The 21,216-nt window shown below is 43.1% G+C and overlaps 1 protein-coding gene across 10 annotated transcripts in view; it reads right to left on the bottom strand.

The window, feature by feature from the left end:
- ntng1a (netrin g1a) overlaps positions 1-21,216 on the bottom strand; it is a 154,025-nt gene that overhangs the window by 25,979 nt on the left and 106,830 nt on the right. For 9 of the 10 annotated variants that reach the window (XM_055881457.1, XM_055881459.1, XM_055881456.1 and 6 more), the window contains exons 4-5: positions 16,991-17,163; positions 2,881-2,907 (exon numbers count right to left, since the gene is read on the bottom strand). In XM_055881457.1, the coding sequence (XP_055737432.1) occupies positions 2,881-2,907; positions 16,991-17,163 (200 nt within the window). The remainder of the gene's footprint in view (positions 1-2,880; positions 2,908-16,990; positions 17,164-21,216) is intronic. The other variant, XM_055881466.1, reaches the window with a different exon arrangement.

The raw sequence follows: 21,216 nt of genomic DNA, 5'->3' as shown, positions 1-21,216 counted from the left end.
GCAAGCAACTTAACTACTGTGCCATTGGATAGTGAGCATTACCGTGTGTTGTGTCTAATCGTTTGTAATACATTCAGTTTTGTTAAACATATGGGTAATTCATGGGTTTGGGTATGCATGCACTCAGGCACACAGACATACAGTCAGTATATACTGTAGTGTTTGACTGGTTGAGTTACTAACCAAACCCTCTCCATGACAGCTCCATAACTGATAAAGTACATAGTATGTCATGTCAGTCGTAAATAAATTGTTCAGACATATTGGCCAGAATCCAATATTGGCCAGCAAGTTATTTATTGAAAGTATTTAGGGGTTTCGGATTGTTATCAGGAGAATGTTCTGTTGAGATATTGATCAGTAACTGATGGGAAGTTCTCTTTCTAAGGATAAGGAGATAAAAGGAACAAATGAAAGAGCAGATAGAAAGGATGCAGTGGGTCATTTTATATCGACCGAGGAGTAATGTTTGTGAAATCCAGAAATCAAAGTGACAACACAAATACTTCCCTCATTGGATGAAAAATACAATAAATTGACATGTGGAGTATTTTCTTCTCATTGGTGTCATAATTAGAGGAATTTGACTAGAGAAATTAGAGCTTTATTTCGATCCAATAAGTAGCACATCTGGTCTTCTATTAGTTATTAGGGTGAAGGGAGAATACAGGTAAACCGTGCTTAATGAGAAGTGACGGATTATAATCAATGCTGCTGTCATAATGAAATGAAATCTCGCAGAGCCCAGAATCGTTTTTATTTCAATTTAAACTTTGCTTTAATGGCTGCATTAGGGCAAATCTGGCTGGCTTAATCAACATTTACATTTAAGTCATTTAGCAGACGCTCTTATCCAGAGCGACTTACAAATTGGAAAGTTTATACATATTCATCCTGGTCCCCCCGTGGGAATTGAACCCACAACCCTGGCGTTGCAAGCGCCATGCTCTACCAACTGAGCCACACGGGACCACTCAACTTGAAATAGAATTGAGGAAAAGTCAATAAAGAATTAAATTACCTTCAAACAACAATATGAAAAAGTGCAGTGTTTTCTGTTTGCTGTCCTCAAGGACATTTAGCTGTGTTCTGGTTGGTTCTTTTGTATTTGAGAGGACATAGCTACATACACACGATTTCAGTTTGGTTTACCCCAACTTCATCCTTGGTGTGTCTACACTACCACAGCTGGGTAGTGTTTCATGTTGTGGTAGTTATGGAGGTGCGTCTGCTGGTGTAAAGAGAGACAGACAGCATCTCGTGAGTGTTTCAATACCTACAGGCCTGGTCTGAATGAACCGTACAGACTTGGCCATCGTCAGTCAGTCAGTGAGTGTGTCCTTTCTGTGAGTCCCACAGACAGACAGACAGGCTGTAATACAGACACTCCCCACTAAGAGAGAGAGCAGCCGTTGGTGATGGTCTGACTAGGTGTGGGGTTGGGTTAGGGAGGAGCTAGCGAGGTGGTGACATGTGAGTGGTGCATGTACAGCATATACAGTATATATATGTATGGAGAACATGCATGCAGCATATGTATAGAGCATTGGTCATGCACAGGCAGGAGACAACACTGAACACATTCAGCTCTCTAAGATTGGGGGTTTCGGGTAGAGGGAGGGAGGGGGTCCACTTGGTTCTATGCTAATTTCTGACATAAAATGTTTCAGAATATTCATGACAAACTGGTTATTGTTTGAATCAAACTATCGGTTTACGTTTACGTTAGTTTGACATCAGTTGTGGTTACTGTTGTGGTTCAAAGTTGTGGTTTGAAGTTCATCGCCAACTAGCCGACTAGCCAATATGCTGATACCATTGTAAATTCTGATCATGGCTACGTCCCACTATTATGAAAAGCTTCCTTTCCTTATCTCTTTCCCTTCATGAATGCTGACACATCAAAGGACTGGGTAGGTCTGGTAGCCATATTGCTCTAACCTATATAGTCCTTTAGATATCTGCAGTCATGGAGATACAGCCAGGAATCAAAGAGAGGAAACCATTCAAGACTAATGGGATGCTGTCCATCTTACCTGATTTGTGTCTCTTGCTTTTTTCCCCCATAGAGGGGGTGTTAGCTAAGGACTGCACCTCAGGAGAATTCCACATCATTCAATACGTCGATTGATAGGTGGATTGATGTGGATTGGGCTGGGGCTCTGAATGCACTTTGACTTGTTCAATACCTTTGTACGTCTGAAATGACACCCCCGATTCCCTACATAGTGCACACACTTTGACCAGGGCCCATAGATCTCGGGTCAAAAGTAGTGCACTGTAGAGGGAATAGGGTGCCATTTCAGACGCAGCCTTGGTGTGTGCGTCTCCCTTTATTCTCCTGAGGTGCAGTCCCAGCTGGCTGCTGTGGTAACACCAGACTACGTCTCTAGACGTCTCTCTCTGTGCTCCAGGGGCGACTGGCTGCAGCAGATAATATCCAGCGCTCATATTAAACTGACCGCGCTGACATTATTCCACCACTGAGATCCGGGCACTTTCATAAACTCTATATACCATTTATGTATAATGCAAAGGGGCAAAAACATGTTTTGTATGCATGCACAGGCGTCTGGCTGCTATCTAGGCTTATCTTGTTGAAGGTGAATTAGTCCACCTCCACACTGAGCAATTCTAGACAATATGGCAGAGAGCTATTGCTATTTCCTTTAGGGAGGAAAACAACAGGGAATTAGACTAACCCTGGCATAATGAACATTTCCAAACCAATTATGACTGATCCTTCACTTAATGAATAATGGAGGACCTAAATCAGAAATGAACATTTAAAACCAAGTGGACTTAAGGGAGGGATATGATCAGACATAGCAAAGCATCAAGCAGTTTCTGTCTTTTCTTTTCTGCTTTGAATTTACTTACTAACTGGACCAATGCTATTGGGGATACCTGCAAGACAAAGACAAAACACAGTTGACATTGAGAGATTAGTCATGTACATTTCATTCTACTTTAACAAACTGTAAATTGCAGTTTAGGACATTGTTTTTTATTCATTTAAAAACATTGAATGTAATCTTGTAAACAGCAGATAAATATGAGGAAATATTACCCCCACGCACGCACATACACTCACACAAGATAACACGGAGACACACCAGACTAAATAAAAAACCAAAACACCTGATTTTGGACAAACTTTATCCCAACAGTGTCTTGCTCTGTGGTTGAGCGTAGACATTAGTTTTATCATTATCCCAGTCTGTCGATACAACCGACCGACTGTCTGATGTGCCAGCACCCGCTCTGAACAGATAACACAGTCAGACAGACACATCCCCATGGCGACCAGATCTTTCACACAGCAGACTATTTGCTCTGCATAGATCTCAGAGACTCACTGAGCTTTATAGACCAGCACGGTCCCAGGCTGCCGAATGTGACTGACTGAGTCTTAAAAGTCCTCATAAATCCCACAGTAGTAGAGAATCAATTGGTGGTGGATATTTGGATCATGTAGATGTGATGTCTTGTTATGATGAGGTACGCTGGGTTGTTGGTGACACGTAGATTTTGCATTTTGCTAATTTGTCCGTTTGCACTATACTCCTCACTGAGCGCCAACCCCTATGTGGGCATTTGTCTGTCTGTCAGTGTCTGTCTGTCGCGTAAACAAACAACGACAAACAAGCCGTAACAACAGGAAGGGGAGCCACGCTGTGCTCTGTAAATGGAGGAAATAAATAAATAAAGCCATAGATAAATAAATAAACAAGGTATGTCTCTGGGTTCTCTCTCTCTCCCTGTGTCTCCACCGCACATCTTCCCCCAAACACTGAGGAGATATGGAGACATCTGTGATCTGTTGTCTTTTATTACTCCTTCATCAAATGGAGGCCTCTCAGTTGTTCAGTCAACAGCGCTTGGTGTGCCTGGAGGATTACCTCATCATTCTCCTTCTGTCTACAAAGGGGGTCTGCATAACATAATGTGTATGTGTATGTGTGTGTGTGTGTTTGTGCCTGCTAGTGTGTGTATGTGTGTCTGCATGTCCACACACGTGTGTATGTGTGTGTGTGTTTGTGTGCAAGCAAGCATGCTCTGGCCAGCCATAAGCCATCGATCCACCTCACATCATCTAATCTCTCTCTCTCTCTCTGATCCCGGCTCGACAGGCATAGTTAGGAGCCAAATGTATGACTTATTGGCGAGGTGTGTGGGGAGTGGGGAGGCAGGAGGCAGACAGGTAGATGAACACAGAATATTAGTAGACTCTGGTGGCAGACTACCTGAGAGGGAAAGGACGCCAACCAGAGAATGGCACAGCAAATGCACACACACTCGCACGCATGCACGCACGCACACTCGCACGCACATTATGCAATCTTATTCAGTGAATCACAGCTGAAAAGAAAGAATGCTGGCTTCTGATACTTCCTGATACTTCTTTCATAGAGAATAAAGAGGAGAGGTTTCAAAGCCCAGTGTTAGCTCTAAATGTTTAGCCTATAAAACAAGTATTGAAAGAAATGCAATATTCAAACTGTACAGTATATCTGTTATTTTTATTGCATGTAGGAATAACTGAGCCTAGGTGAATCGGGTAAGTAGGTATTAAAGAGTTTTGTCATGTTATGTTGCTAGTAGATGATAAAAAAAACACAGATAGCCAGCTATCTAAGTGCACCGGGCCCATGCAAAAGGAACTGTCCCACTCACACGGATCTAGCACGGAGTTTGGGGATGGAATAAGCTAGCCAGCAAGCTACAACAACTGGATTTGGGATGATGTGGGTCTTCACCGTCTTATGTGGACAGAGGCTTCACTCCTGCTCATGTAGTGCTCATATTTACATGTACAGTTGAAGTCGGAAGTTTACATTCACTTAGGTTGGAGTCCTTAACCTGTCTAGGATCAGCGTGGCGCTAGCGGCACACCCCCCCCCCCCCCCCACTGAAAAACCAGTGCCGCGAAATTCAAAAAAAATATTTTTTTAAAATATTTAACTTTCACACATTAAAGTCCAATACAGCTAATGAAAGACACAGATCTTGTGAATCCAGTCAACATTTCCGATTTTTAAAATGTTTTACAGGGAAGACACAATATGTAAAGATGTACATCTATTACCTAAAAACACATTAGCATAATCCACCATCTTTTATTTGTCCACCAACACCAGTAGCCATCACCAATTCGGCTAAACTAAGATATTTATAGCCCCTAACCAACAAAAAAACTCATTAGATGACAGTCTGATAACATATTTATGGTATGGGATAGGTTTTGTTAGAAAAAAGTGCATATTTCAGGTAGATGGCATAGTTTACAATTGCACCCACCATCACAAATGGACTAGAATAATTACAATGAGCAACGTGTTTACCTAACTACTAATCATCAAACATTTCGTAAAAATACACAGCATACACGAATCGAAAGACACAGATCCTGTGAATACAGACAATATTTCAGATTTTCTAAGTGTCTTACAGCGAAAACACAATAAATCGTTATATTAGCTTAGCACATAGCAATTAGCAGCCCAGCATTGATTCTAGCCAAAGTGAGCGATAAAAGTCAACATCGCCAAAAGATATTAATTTTTTCACTAACCTTCTCAGAATTCTTCCGATGACACTCCTGTAACATCACATTACAACATGCATATACAGTTTGATCGAAAATGTTTATATTTAGCCCCCAAAATCATGGTTAGACAATGTGAAATGTAGCTCAGTTGGTCAGAAAATGTCCTTGCGCCACTTAGACAGTGATCTACTCTTATACATAAATACTCATAAACGTGACTAAAAAATACAGGGTGGACAGGGATTGATAGACAATTTAATTCTTAATACAATTGCGTTATTACATTTTTTAATTTATCCTTACTTTTCAATACAGTTTGCGCCAAGCGAAGCTACGTCAAAAAACATGGCGTCCTAAGCCACTAAAATGTTTCGACAGAAACACGATTTATCATAATAAAAATGTCCTACCTTGAGCTGTTCTTCCATCAGTATCTTGGGCAAAGGATCCTTTCTTGGGAGAAATCGTCTTTTGGTGGAAAGCTGTCCTCTTGCCATGTGGAAATGTCAACTGCGTTCGGGATGAACTGAAAAGCGTGCCCAACTTTTCACATCGTTGCAAAAATAAATGTCCCAAAATCGCACTAAACGGATATAAATTGCTATAAAACGCTTTAAATTAACTACCTTATGATGTTTTTAACTCCTATAACGAGTGAAAAGATGACCGGAGAAATATAACAGGCTAAACTAACGCTTGGAACAAGTGCGCGCCGGTGTCCTCTTGGCTCATTACGCAGCTCCCAAAGAATGACTAGCTTCAGGGTTTTTTCATTTGTAGGGCCTGTGAACGCGCAATCGACCCCGTTGGAATCGTCATCACGTAAAGGCATCCAGGGGAAGACGTAAGAAGTGTCCGTATAGTCATAGCAACGACAGTGCCCTTTTAAATGACTTCAGAACAGTGGCCAACATTTCTCAAATCTGACTCCATGTCAGGGAAATTGCTGTAGAATGGGCTCTGTTCCACTTAGAGACAAAATTTCAACTCCTATAGAAACTATAGACTGTTTTCTATCCAATAATAATAATAATATGCATATTGTACGATCAAGGATTTTGTGGGAAGCCGTTTAAAAAATTAGCCAAATTAGCATAAGTAGTCTAAACAGCGCCCCCATCCCCAACAGGTTAAAACACGTTTTCAACCAATCCACACATTTCTTATTAACAAACTATAGTCTTGGCAAGTCGGTTAGGACATCTACTTTGTGCATGACACAAGTAATTTTGCAACAATTGTTTACAGACAGATTATTTCACTTATAATTCACTGTATCACAATTCCAGTGGGTCAGAAGTTTACATACACTAAGTTGACTGTGCCTTTAAACAGCTTGGAAAATTCCAGAAAATGTCATGGCTTTAGAAGCTTCTGATAGGCTAATTGACATAATTTGAGTCAATTGGAGGTGTACCTGTGGATGGATTTCAAGGCCTACCTTCAAACTCAGTGCCTCTTTGCTTGACATCATGGGAAAATCAAAAGACCCACTGGGAATGTGATGAAAGAAATAAAAGATTAAATAAATAATTATCTCTACTATTATTATGACATTTCACATTCTTAAAATAAAGTGGTGATCCTAACTGACCTAAGACAGGGAATGTTTACTCGGATTAAATGTCAGGAATTGTGAAAAACTGAGTTTAAATGTATTTGGCTAAAGTGTATGTAAACTTCCGACTTCAACTGTATGTCACTTATCCGAACACTTTTCCAACTTGATAAAATACACATTTCTCCCAAAATACACATTTTATATGTCGTATTGGGACTTTTAGTTGAAAGGATGAAACTAATCAGAATGTTTAACAGCAACCTAATTCTGCAATCTTCCCTTCAATTATTCTAAATAAATATTAGAAAATGATTTAGAGCCGAGGGGATATGCATGAACCCTAATAGTTTATAGTTCTTAGAGTAAGTATTTTACTTTATTGAAACATTTTCAGTTTATTTTATTATAATTGTTTTATTGCAACCATCAATCCCAAAATACAGGTAGAGACTAGATTACATTATTTCTAAGTAAATCTATTCAGAGTAGAATTTAAACTGTATTGCATTGAAATGTAGCACTTTGTCCATCAGGCTACTTATTTCAACTCTAAAACATCCATTTGATGAATTAACGGTTGTCAATACAAGAAACACAGTCAATCCTTCACTTCACAAAATTTAGGGTATTGATCCAACAACCTTTTCTTCGCCAGGTCACGGCCAGAGCAGCATTGCCTGTCAATGTAATTATTATACCTATGAACAACTAGCAGGCAGGAAAGCAGATGTTGGAGATTGTATGTCGCTTCATTACATTAACTTTCAATTACCATCATTTCCAATCCCCTTCACCTGCCCATTTCCCAATTACTAGTCATAACAGAATGTGTGTGTGTGTATGAGTGTATGTGTGTGTGTGTGTGTCTCTGCATCTCTCCATTATGCTCCATAACATAATCTAATTGTGCACAGGAAGAGCATTAGTGTGCTTATGTTTATGGAGCGCTCCATAGACTTTTATGATCTCCACTTCTCAGTCACTTCTCAGTCTCTCAGAGGTCACTTCTCAGTCTCTCAGAGGTCACTTCTGTCACATCTCAGTCACTTCTCAGTCTCTCAGAGGTCACTTCTCAGTCTCTCAGAGGTCACTTCTCAGTCACTTCTCAGTCTCTTCTCAGTCTCTCAGAGGTCACTTCTCAGTCTCTTCTCAGTCTCTCAGAGGTCACTTCTCAGTCTCTTCTCAGTCTCTCAGAGGTCACTTCTCAGTCTCTGAGAGGTCACTTCTCAGTCACTTCTCAGTCTCTCAGAGGTCACTTCTCAGTCTCTTCTCAGTCTCTCAGAGGTCACTTCTCAGTCACTTCTCAGTCTCTCAGAGGTCACTTCTCAGTCTCTCAGAGGTCACTTCTCAGTCTCTTCTCAGTCTCTCAGAGGTCACTCGTCTGTTTGATGGGGAACATGATCTCTAAGGGCGTGGCGAGTGGATGTGTGTATACACACGTTTACACATATATGTATATATATATATATATACACACAAGCACGGATACAGGCACAGATGCAGGCACGTATAGATGCAGGCACATGCGCGCGCACGCGCACACACACACACACACACACACACACACACACACACACACACACACACACACACACACACACATCCACTCATAAAGTAGAAAATCAGAAAATGGGCCAAATACAAAGTCTCAAACTCAGATTAATCTAGCTTTATCCACCAGCGACTAGTATCTGTACTGTATGATTGGCCAGACTTAAACTGTTCCCAGTCTCCCATTGAAGGGCCTATCTGCCAATTAGCCATCCATGGACAGGGTTGGGTAGTTTACTTTCTAAATGTAATCCGTTTCAGTTATTAAATACCTGCCCAAAATTGTAATCAGTAACGTAAACATTTGGATTACACAGTAGCGTAATCTGATTACTTCCAGTTACTTTTGGAGTACTTTTCCTGTAAGAGGCATTAGAAGAAGAGAAAAATATGAATAAAATGCATTTGGTGTGTCATACTCGTCTCTGACTTGTGGTCAGACTCATTCAGGTGGAACAAACTTAAATGTATGCCTTATGATTATGAATTGAATGTCATTGAGAAAACCGAAAGGTGTCATAATGTATTTTTCCCGCAAACCTCCTTTCTGAATTCAAAAGTAATCTAAGAAGTAATCATCTTGAAATCAAAAGTATCTGTAATCTAAATGAAATATTTCATCTGGTAAAGTAATGTATTATAGTTACAGTTTTTTGGTAATTTGATTACATGTTTGTTGGTGGTTGGCTCTTTTTCCCCCCTGACTGTCTTTTTTTTCTGTCATTGCAGTGATAGTAGAATACATATTTGTGTCATTGCAGTGATAGTAGAATACATATTTGTGTCATTGCAGTGATAGTAGAATGCCTATTTGTGTCATTGCAGTGACAGTAGAATGACTATTTGTGTCATTGCAGTGAGAGTAGAATACCTATTTGTGTCATTGCAGTGATAGCAGAATGCCTATGTGTCATTGCAGTGATAGTAGAATGCCTATTTGTGTCATTGCAGTAGAATGGTAGTAGAAAACCTGCAAGCCTCATTATGTTTGTTTCAACAGAACCCCATCCTGACCTTCACCAGGTCTTTGTCTCTGTGTCTACTTGGACCAGCCACAACAGCTTATCTTCTACATTTCCACCGCAGGTAAAGTGGGCAATGACTTTCCCTGGCTGTCATCATTTCACAGACAATGGCAAGACAAAGGATCTTATCGTGGACGACAGGAAATAAAGGTCTGAACACGCCCCATTCACATCGACAGGGCTCTAGTGGAGCGGGTCAAGAGCTTCAAGTTCTTCAGTGTATACATCACTAAGGACCTATCACAGTCCAAACACACCAACAGAGTCGTGAAGAGGGCGCGACAATACCTCCTCTGCCTCGGGAGGTTGAAAACATTTGGTATGGGCCCTCAGATCCTCAAAAAGTTCAACAGCTGCCCCTTTGAGAGCATCTTGACTGGTTGCATCACAACTTGGTACGGCAACTGCTCGGCATCTGACCACAAGACGCTACAGTGGGTAGTGCGTACGGCCAAGTACATCACTGGGGCTGCCATCCAGGACCTCTATACCAGGCGGTGTCAGAGGAAGGCCCTAAAAATTGTCAATGACTCCAGCCACCTAAGTCATAGACTGTTTTCTCTGCTACGACACGACTAGCGGTACCAGAGCACGAGAGCACCAAGTCTGGGACCAAAATGCTCCTGAACAGCTTTTAACCCCAAGCCATACGACTGCTGAACAGTTCATCAAATGGCTACCTGAACTATTTACATTGACCCCCTTTATAATAACATTTTTGTTGCACTGACTCTCTTGCACTGGCTCGATCTCCTTCTCCGGCACAGTCGGTATAGTAGTGACAGGCACCAGTAACCGGTTTGGATGGAGGTTTGGATGGAGGGAAGTTTGCCGATCTGTGCCACGGAAAAAGCAGCAGACATAATTTGATTGAATTCCTCTGGAGACGAATTCCATCCTGCCCCCATCCTGAACACTCTCAACACTCGACCGCCTACATCTAAATGTCTTGTGGGGGAAAGGGGAATAGATCTATATCGAAGGTGGCAAGTGGTAAAGTGCATGTGTGCCGAGTTTGGAGGCACAGTTAAGATTCCGGGAATGAGGCACACAGAGACAGAATCCTGAGACGGAAGAAACAAATATTTGAAAGAAAGATTACCGTCGCAGCTGCAGCGAGCGAGATGTTGGAAAGGCAAAGTAAACAAGCCAGGTCTCGGGGGGGGGGGGGGGGTATGGAGAGAGGGAAAGGGAGAGAGGAAGGAGAGAGAGAGTGAATGAAATGACAATAGAGGAGTGGGAACAGGATCAGCAGAGTCAGGAGACAATGCAAATAGGAGAGAGGAAAGAGAGTAAAGCATTAACACCTAAAGAGGAGAGGGAAGATAACGAACAGAGGGATGGGGGGGGGGTGTTTGGATACAGAACTAGAATGCTGTATAATTAAATAATGCAGGGAGGGAAGGAGGGAGAGAGGCAGGGAGGAGAGGGAGGGGGGTGGTGAAGTGGGAGAGAGAGATTGAGGGAGCGAGGGAGGCAGGGAAAGAGGGAGCGGAGAGCTCTTCTCTTCCCATCTCTGTGTAGACACAATGGCCACCTAGGCCTTTAGGAAACACTAATTACAGTATCCATGGTATCACTCCAGACACACTGCTGCAGACACCCTTCATTATAGCAGCTAGGACTCAGGACCAGGCTGGGCTGGCTGCTTGAACAGGGCCAGACTGCGTTCAACCACTGACGGCAGCAGGAAATATAGTATCAAGCAACATGTTATAGGTGGTTAGGATGATCTGTTGAAGCGGCATATATCCCACTGTGTGGAAAGATTCATAGGAAACAATAGTGTATTTTCCTTCTAAATCTACATTTTGGCTGACTTGTTTTGCCATGTAATCCATTACAGTTACTAGTTACCTGTCCAAAACTGTAACTTTTAGATTATCCAAACTCAGTAATGATTATTTTTGGATTACTTCCCTTAAGAGGCATTAGAAGAAGACAAAAAGGATCCATCAAATGCATTGGTGTGTCATCATAGTGGTCTCTGACTTGTGGTCAGACTCGCTCAGCTGGAACAAACTTTAATGCTTAAAACTTGCGCTTAAAATGCTGAATTTAATGTCATTGAGAAAACAGAAATGTGTCATAATGCATTTTCGCAAACACAATTTCTGAAAGGGGTGGCAGGTAGCCTAGTGTTTAGAGCGTTGGGCCAGTAACCGAAAGGTTGCTAGATTGAATCCCTGAGCTGACAAGGTAAAAATCTGTCCTTCTGCCCCTGAACAAGGCAGTTAACCCACTGTTCCCCAGGAGGCCGTCATTGTAAATAAGAATTTGTTCTTAACTGACTTGCCTAACAAAGTGCAGTCTTTTCAGTATGAAGAGATTGTGTTAGCGGTGTTGTTGGCTAGCTCCTCTGAACAAAAGTGTCCTTACGAGAGACCACATTTTTTTATGGCAGGTGAAATCGTGCCTCATTAGATCAGTGTTATGGATGTATCCAAATAAATGTCACTAGAAAACAGCTTAAACAAATGCAAAGGCAGCTACTTTGTTGTTATTCTGTCTGCACTGTTTGACGTGACTGTAAGTTAGCCGTAGTTGGCAATCTAGCAAGCAAGGGAAAATAACTTTGCCAGCCAGTATGGCAATGGAACACTTAGAATGAACGACTGGGTCGCGTCCATAGATACAGAACAAAAAGACTGAACGACTGGGTCACGTCTCTGGCAACCGAACCAATAAAACGAACCAGCCAGCTTGGGTAGCAACCATAGATTTGTGTCTGGACTATATCTTGTGGAAGGAAGAAATAGTATGAATAAATTCATCAAAATAATGTTTTTAATGAAAACATGTCAATAACTATTTGAATAGGTTAGTAACAATAAGAGAATAAGACGCTGAAGTGATATTGCCCTCGAAGCCGGTGTTTGGAGGATATATTGGCACGATGTTGTTAAGTCGTCCGAACACCGGCTTCTCAGGCATTATCACTTAAACGTCTTATTGCCATCATGCTGAACCACACCGTTGGATTCAACAGTGAATAACACTGCTGTGACATCTGGTTGTTATGCGTTATTGTACACTAATTGGAGAAGCAGAATGGTTTGCTCCTATTGTGACTGTCACCTCCTCCAGATACATGCTACAGTATTGCTGGTTAGGGGTTGGTAAGTCTGTTATAAGACATAAATATGATATCTGTTAAAGCTGCATGACTACTGTGTCTCCTCAACAGAGCCAATCGTATAGAGTAGGAGCTGATTCTAGATCTGCACTTAGTGAAACTTCACCCCCAGAATCCATTGTACAATACAGTGCATGATCAAGCTAGGGACAAATCTTCCTAGATCCTGTTAGCACACTAGTGTACTTTACCCAGATAGGAAAGACTACTGTAACAGAGAGTTATTCAATGCTAACCTATTAAACTCTGACCCCTATGGTGGCATTAAAATCGAAAGCGGTAAAATCAATAAGTCACATAAAATCTGATATCAGTTAGATGGCTTTGGCTTGCCTTTCCCCACGGACCAGGGTCTGTCACGGAGGAGGAGTAGAGGAATCCCTACAAATCCCCCCGGGGATGTGTGTGTGTGTGTCCATGGGAGACACGTCTGCCTCTGACTACTTTGATCTGAGCTCATTTACAACTCCTCTCGGCAAGATGTGAAGCTTTCCATGTGGCTCCTAATCCTGAGGAATTAGAGATCAGAGGTGGGTTCGATATGACCAAGGAGCATTTGGTACGATCGCACGTGTCGCTGACCACAGAACTGCCGTCCAACACGGACCACAAGGCAGGGAAGTGTGATGCAATACAGAGCCTGATAGACCTTACATGATTTGTACTTACCATAGTTGTTTTAATGTGGGGGGTGGTTCCTGAGAAAGGCTATAACGTTGATGGTGTGTTTACAGTACGGCTATCAAGAGGCCATCATTTCAGACTGTCTACTTTAGACCTGAGGTGTATCCATGACAACAGTGATCTCCTTATCATTCCCTGTGGATAGATCTGAACGCTTGAACACTCCCATGGTTGTTTTACATAACAACAAGGTAACATAATGTTACCTAACAATGTTTAGACATGTGGAATGTGGTATGATACAGTATATACATGTTTAACATTTCACTGGTTTTACGATTGCATGCCTCTGAGGGTACAAAACATTAAGGACACCCGTTCTTTCCATAATATAGACTTACCAGGTGAATCCAGGTGAAAGCTATGATCTCTTATTCATGTCACCCGTTAAATCCACTTCAATCAGTGTAGATGAAGTGGAGACAGATGAAATAATCGTTTTTAAGCCTTGAGACAATTGAGACATGGATTATGTATGTGTGCTATTCAGAGGGTGAATGGGCAAGACAGAAGATTTAAGTGCCTTTGAACGGGGTATAGTAGATGTTTGTTTCAAGAGCTGCAACACTGCTGGGATTTTCATCCTCAAACATTTCCTGTGTGTGTATCAAGAATGGTCCACCACCCAAAGGACTTCCAGCCAACTTGACACAACTGTGGGAAGCATTGGAGTCAACATGGGCCAGCATCCCTGTGGAACGCCTAAGACACCTTGTAGAGTCCATGCCCTGATGAATTGAGGCTGTTCTGAGGGGGTTCAACTCAATATTATGAAGGTGTTCCTAATGTTTTGTACACTCAGTGCAGTTTTACACACTGTAACCTGCCTCTAGAACAGTCTTCACAGTTTTCACAGCTCACCAAGCTAGCCTTTTCAGTTCCAGTCTAGTTCCCCCATTTGAGGAAGAAAGGCTTGAGACCCACTACACCACTATCCTCCATCTTTCTCCCTTGCAACCCCTCGCCCTAGAAGAATGAACTGCCATGGGTAATTCTCCAACTGATCCCTCTCCTTCTCTCTTCACTGACACACGGAAAGAGGGGTTAGAGAGAAGTAAAGAGAGCGAGAGAGAGAGAGAAAGTAGGAGGGAGAGAAAGAGAGTGAGAGCGGGAGGGAGGGAGAAAGGGAGGGAGAGAGCGAGAATATTCCGAGGCCCCAGAAGGCAGAGTTATCCGTGACAGAGAGTGATGCCCACTTCCCATCCCTCCATCTCACCCGTCCCTTCCTTTCTCCATCACTTTCCCTCATTCACTCGGTCAGAAAGAACAAGCTATTCTTCTTTTCCTTGTCGACTCTGTAGATTTGACACGGTAACATATGTGTCGAATCATCCACTGTATCACCGTCCTCTAACATGATTCATCGATCTCGTTACCACTTCACACGACTTGATGTGTATCATAAAAATAAATTAAATCCTAATTAAATGTTTGATTTTGACAAATTTCTCTGTATAGGACAGCGATATGCTCGATAGGTTGGGGGGACATTTAGATAGTGTTGTGAAATTGTCTGTGATTGCTTTTGAAATTACAAACAGCATAAGGAGCTTTTTCTGTTAGTATCATGCCTTTTCTCTATTCCAAGGGGAAGGGCACGCGTTCTTAGAACTCACAGTATTACGGCATTATGGATTTGTTCATAAAGTATAATAATGTACTTTACGGTAAGACTGTCTTTTATCACGAGGGTGAAGGGGACTGTGTATGTGTGAGAGAGAGAACATGTGTGTGTGTGTGTGTGTGTGTGTGTGTGTGTGTGTGTGTGTGTGTGTGTGTGTGTGTGTGTGTGTGTGTGTGTGTGTGTGTGTGTGTGTGTGTGTGTGTGTGTGTGTGTGTGTGTGTGTGCCTGAGCGTGCGTGTATGTGTGTGTGAGTCCACACACACCCACCCACATTGGCATTTTTAATAATGTCCTGTCAATCTCAGTCTCAGAATGACCATTTTGCTAACACTCCCTAAGACTCATAACTCTCGCCACCTGGGAGGGAGAATACTTTTTTTTACATCATCACCCAGCAGCCAAGAGATCACTAACGGACGAAAACATCCAGCCAAACGCAATAACAGACCTGCCTACGATAAACCCTACAGGCTCAGAAATGCCAACACAATCAAACCATCACCAACAGCATAAAAAAATGACTGGTTGTGCCTTCAACATGTCCTTGGCAATAATGATCCTCTCTCTTCCTTTTCTTCTGGGTATTCAGTAACCCCCTGTCTATGTTAAAATGGCAACTTGCCCTATAAGGTGTGTCTCGGAGGCATATGCCATTTATTTGACAGCGCTAGCTGGCTTCCGTCTGGCCAAACAGGGTTTATGGCGGAGGAGGGGAAGAGGGTGGTACAGAAGGAAGCATCTGCCACCTGTGTGTGTGTGTGTGTGTGTGTGTGTGTGTGTGTGTGTGTGTGTGTGTGTGTGTGTGTGTGTGTGTGTGTGTGTGTGTGTGTGTGTGTGTGTGTGTGTGTGTGTGTGTGTGTGTGTGTGTGTGTGTGTGCTTGCGTAGGGCTGTCTCTCTCTCTCTGTCTCTCAGTGTGTGTGTGTGTGTGTGTGTGTGTGTGTGTGTGTGTGTGTCCATGGGAGACACGTCTGCCTCTGACTACTTTGATCCGAGCTCATTTACAACTCCTCCCTGCTAGAAGTGAAACAGACCTTACGTCTGGCCAAACAAGGCTTATAGGGGAGGAGGGGAGGAGGGTGTTAAAGAAGGAAGCTCCTGCCACACTCTGGACACACACACACACACACACACACACACACACACACACACACACACACACACACACACACACACACACACACACACACACACACACACACACACACACACACACACACACACACACACACAGAGTTTCCTAAAGAATCTCCCTGAGCTGGAATAACCAGCCGCATTACATCACGTCTGTGCAGGCTACTGGCAACCTTGGCCCCTTTAGCCCCATCGCCATGAGCATCACATCAGACATCCAGCATGTGACCTGTTAAGAACAATGGAGGGAGATACCCAATTTTCTGTTGTCAAAAGGCAGTGTACAAATACAAAGCTGTGAAAGAATGACATGAATACACTGTGGTTTGTTTAGTGCAGTAGCTAGACGTTGTAGAGGGGATGAAAAGATGAGAAGGTGACTAGCGTTAGAGTGGGATCTGGGACTGTTGTAGTAAAGAGACGAAGACCTCTGGATTAGATCCACCCCCTGATGAGAGAGAAAGACATAGAGAGAGAGAGGGAGAGAGAGAAAGAGAGAGAACGAGAGAGAGAGCATGACCATCATGAGGTGTGTGAATTTGTGGGTGCTTCAGAGCATGAGTGCGAATACCTGCACCTGCGAGAAATATATTGTGCATATATGTGTGTATGTTTGCGTCTGTATTATGTGTTCATAATATCTATCTGCATCTGTTCATGTGTCTCTGTGCATGTGTGAATATATTTGTGCATGTGTATTGCTGTGCGTGTGCATTGGTTACTCACAGGTATTTGCCGTGCCCTTGGGGATGGGTAGATAGGAGCCTGCGCTCCACGTCCGTCCCTGGTAGTTCCTCTTACAGCGGCCACAGTCCGGCCCCGTGGTGTTGTGCTCACACTCACAATTTAGCGTCTCTTTGTCAAACACACAACTATTGGCGTGAAGGTTACACTTGCACCTGTCGAGGAGGAAGAAGAACAGAGAAAAGAGAAATCAACACCTGTGGAATTTTCACGTTTAATCCGGGAGCTAAAATGTGGGATTGAAAGAAAAGAACATGACAGAGAGAGAGAGAGAGAGAGGGAGGGGGGAGGGAGGGAGGGAGGGAGGGACAAAGAGTAAGTATTTGGACAGTGCAGAAGGGCAGGGTTTCCTTGAGGATGATTTGCATGTGAACACAGAAACAGAGACAGAGGTATTCTCAGTTTCAGGAGAACAACTTCAAACAGCACACACAGCGCCAAGGATTCCTCAAAAGAGTCTGCATCATTATTTTCCCTCTTTCTTCTGCCATGAAAGATGACTTATTTATAATTGTCTCACTGGAGGAAGTGTAATTGCAGTAAGGTCACATTTAACTAAGCGAGAGTGAGAGAATGAGAGAACGGGGAGAGAGAGAGAGAGAGAAAGATCAGAGAGAGAGAGAACAGACTAAATGAAACAAGTATAGTAAAATTGTTCAACAAACCGGGGAGAAGAGAGTTGCAGTCCCCCCCCCCCTCTTCTCTCTCTCTGAGTTTGTACATGTCAGCTGCTTCAAGGTTGTTAAAGAGCAGGACCACTCTTATTTTGGCAAAGAAAAATAAAACTAGGTCTTTAAAAGAGGCTCAGGCATTCACATAAACAAACCAGTGAATTCTTATTCTCATCCTACTACAATTGTAATATTACAGTACAACATCATACAGTACTGTCTAGTCAATACTCAAAGTGACCACTGGGGACATACACACTTTATGTACGCATCTCTAATCCTGACAATGGCACTTGACACAGAGAAAGTCTAGCTCTCAAAACTCCCTTCCTTTCTAAATATAAAAACAGCTTGCATTGATTTTGTTGCAAAGAGTCAAGAAGGTTGCAATTGTGTTGCAATACACGGTGATCTCTATCTATCCTAGGAGAAAGAGAAACGGAGGTGGTTGTGTGACCTGGAGTACTGGCGTTGGGAGGTAACTCTACTCCTCTGCTGGGACTGTGTGTGCAATGTAATATCATGTATGTATTGGTGTCCACATGCAGCCTCACCCTTGGCCACCCACCGCAGATGAGAGGAGACTCGTAGTCACTCATTCATGTCTCTACAGCAATATGAGAAGACATACTTCCAAAAACAATTGACAGCAGTTCAATTTTGATTGACTTTCTGAAAAATGTGTTATTTTCCCCCTCAGAGAATATCATTACTCAGCGATGTACTATGTAGCGACAGGAAGAGCCTCCCAAGACTGTCAGCTAAAAACACTACATGAAAATGACATAAAAATGAATCATGTGAATTGGTGTTGCTCTGATGGGTTCATATCAGGTGAAAATACTGTGACTCTTAATTTCTTTCTATTGTGAGCAGGGCTACAGTTTATGGATTGGTGTTGCTATCATGGCTGCATATCTGGTAAAACAACAATATATATTTATTTCTATTGGGAACAGATCTCTATTAGGAGCAGTGAGGAGGGTGTTGTTGAGGAATGATCAGCCAGGGACAGCTCAGCCTACCCTTCCTAACACTAACAACATGGTGAGAGACTCCAGTGACAGCTGGCAGTGTTAATCCCTCCATTCCTCCATCCCTCCACCACGACTCACTGCGCCAGCTCTAAAACGCTAAGCCTGATTCACCAGATAAATATGACGACTCACAAGGAACAACACTCCTAAACCAATCAGCCGACTTTGATCTATCTTAGCAGCTCGCCGCTCATCTGCTGTGGCGGTGGAGGAATGGCTGATTCCTCATGCTCTGATTTCAGGCCGCCTCGCCGTCACCCACCGATTAGGGCCACAACGCTTTCTCGTCATGTTTGTCCCTGGCTGTGTCTCTCTCATTCTCTCTCTCCTCTCTCCTCTCCCTCTCTCCCTCTCACTCTTTTCTGAAGGCCTATAAGATCACCCGTCCCCCTGCATGAATATGGGTGCCCATTATTAAACCTATTATGGCGCGGCGTGTCGGGGTGTCGTGCAGCGCTGTAGCGTTGTGGTGATGTTGTAGGAACTGATGTGCATCATGCTCTAAAGTGCTTTAGGGTGATGAACGACGCCGCCATCCCCGCAGGTATACACGCTCAGCATAAATGATGGGTCATTATTTTCCTCAGGCTCCCCGATTTGCATCTCATTACCCAGAAGGCTGTTGGGTGGCGGTGGCGACAGGGGACATCGCTATTACAATGTGCCTCACACTGAAGAATCAACAAGCAGCCTTTACAGATAATAGACACCTATTTGTCTGTCTGTCTCTCTCTCTCTATGTCTGTCTCTCTGTCTTTCTGTCTGTCTCTCTCTCTCTCTCTGTCATTCTCTCTCTCTGTCTTTACCTGTCTGTCTGTCTGTCTGTCTCTCTCTCTCTCTCTCTCTCTCTCTCTCTCTCTCTCTCTCTCTCTCTCTCTCTCTCTCTGTCTGTCTGTCTCTCTGTCTCTCTCGCTGTCTGTCTGTCTGTCTGTCTGTCTGTCTGTCTGTCTGTCTGTCTGTCTGTCTCAATTCAATTTCAATTTAAGGGGCTTTATTGGCATGGTAAACATAGGTTTACATTGCCAATGCAAGTGAAATAGATAATAAGCAAAAGTGAAATAAACAATATAAAATGTACAGAAAACATTACACTCACAAAAGTTCCAAAAGAATAAAGACATTTCAAATGTCATATTATGTCTATATATAGTGTTGTAATGATGTGCAAATCGTCTCTCTCTCTCTCTCTCTCGCTCGCTTGCTCGCTCTGTCTGTCTGTCTGTCTGTCTGTCTGTCTGTCTGTCTGTCTGTCTGTCTGTCTGAGCATATGCTACATAACCAAAATGTTAAATGCAGTGAGGTTGTGAGCCGGTTAAACTGTATTACTTGACATTCTGATGAGGCAGCTACCTTTCTCTGTTCTCCTCTCTGTTCTCCTCTCTGTTCTCCTCTCTTTCTCTTCTCTTTCTCTCTATAACTGTCGGGGGGTCTGAGACTTAGTCTCCATGGAGAGGAGAGCCTTTTGTGGTGTAACCTTCAGGTCCCCTCAACACCGGAGACATTTTAATCATCGGGTAGAAATGATATCGTCACGCGCTGCAGGCATAATGAAGAAGATGCCGGGCGGTGGGCCCATGGGTCTCCCAGCCCTGTGTGTATGTATGTGTGCATGTGTGTGTGTGTGTGTGTGTGGAGCCATGGCCCATGGATCTCTTAGCTATTGGCTCTGTCGTGTGGAAATCAGACCCAGGCCCCGGGTGCCGAGGGAGGCCCTAGGAGAAGGGGACGGCTTAAACGAGTAACGCTGTAAACATGCATTTAATCAGATTTGAATGGCAAAGCTCCTCCCCTGGGCACTTTCACTACCTGTCTTCAATTAATGCTAGTCACCACACTTTAGTGTAAAGTCTGCGGATATGGGTGCAACATTGAAAGGCAGTCTCTCTATCGCTCTCTCTTTCAGACTTTCTCACTTTCTGTCTGTCCCTTTCTCCCACTCTTTGTCCTCTGTCTCTTTCTCTTTCTGCTCCTATGCCTTGCCTCAAATTAAATATTCATAGTGGTTAGGCAATGTTTTGTTTTCGTGTGGTACTTTCAAAGGGCTATCGCTCAAGGCGAGTTTGGAGAGCCAACCACTGTCTGCTGCTCTGCTAGAGGTCATGAGGATATTTATTCATAAAATTACCCAGGAGGCTGTGTGCTCATTGCTCAGACAGGTTAACGTGCTCAAGTGGAGAAAAAAAAGAAAGGGAAAATCAATGCTGGGGTTTTGCCTTTTTTGTCTGACTTCAGACTTCCAGTCTTCCACCCACACTTTCTTACATCTGACAAAAGGTTTGACGCTCTCCTTGAGATGGAGGAGACAGAATACATTGTACAGGTCTGATTTATTTATTTATCTTTTCCAAAATAGACAAGCGGCAGAGACGTGCGATGATGCGAGCGGAGTGGAGCTTACACCCAGCTTGCCTGAAGCACCGGAGACTCTGACCTCCAAAGTAATGGAATTCTGATTGACAATGAGGGACCAGACGGCATGTTGTGCACTCTCCAAACCAAT

This window comes from Salvelinus fontinalis, chromosome 25 (genome assembly GCF_029448725.1).
Source record: "Salvelinus fontinalis isolate EN_2023a chromosome 25, ASM2944872v1, whole genome shotgun sequence".
Classification (NCBI taxonomy): Eukaryota; Metazoa; Chordata; class Actinopteri; order Salmoniformes; family Salmonidae; genus Salvelinus; species Salvelinus fontinalis.
The sequence above is the reverse complement of the archived record's forward strand: the minus strand, read 5'-3'. Positions and strand labels throughout refer to the sequence as shown.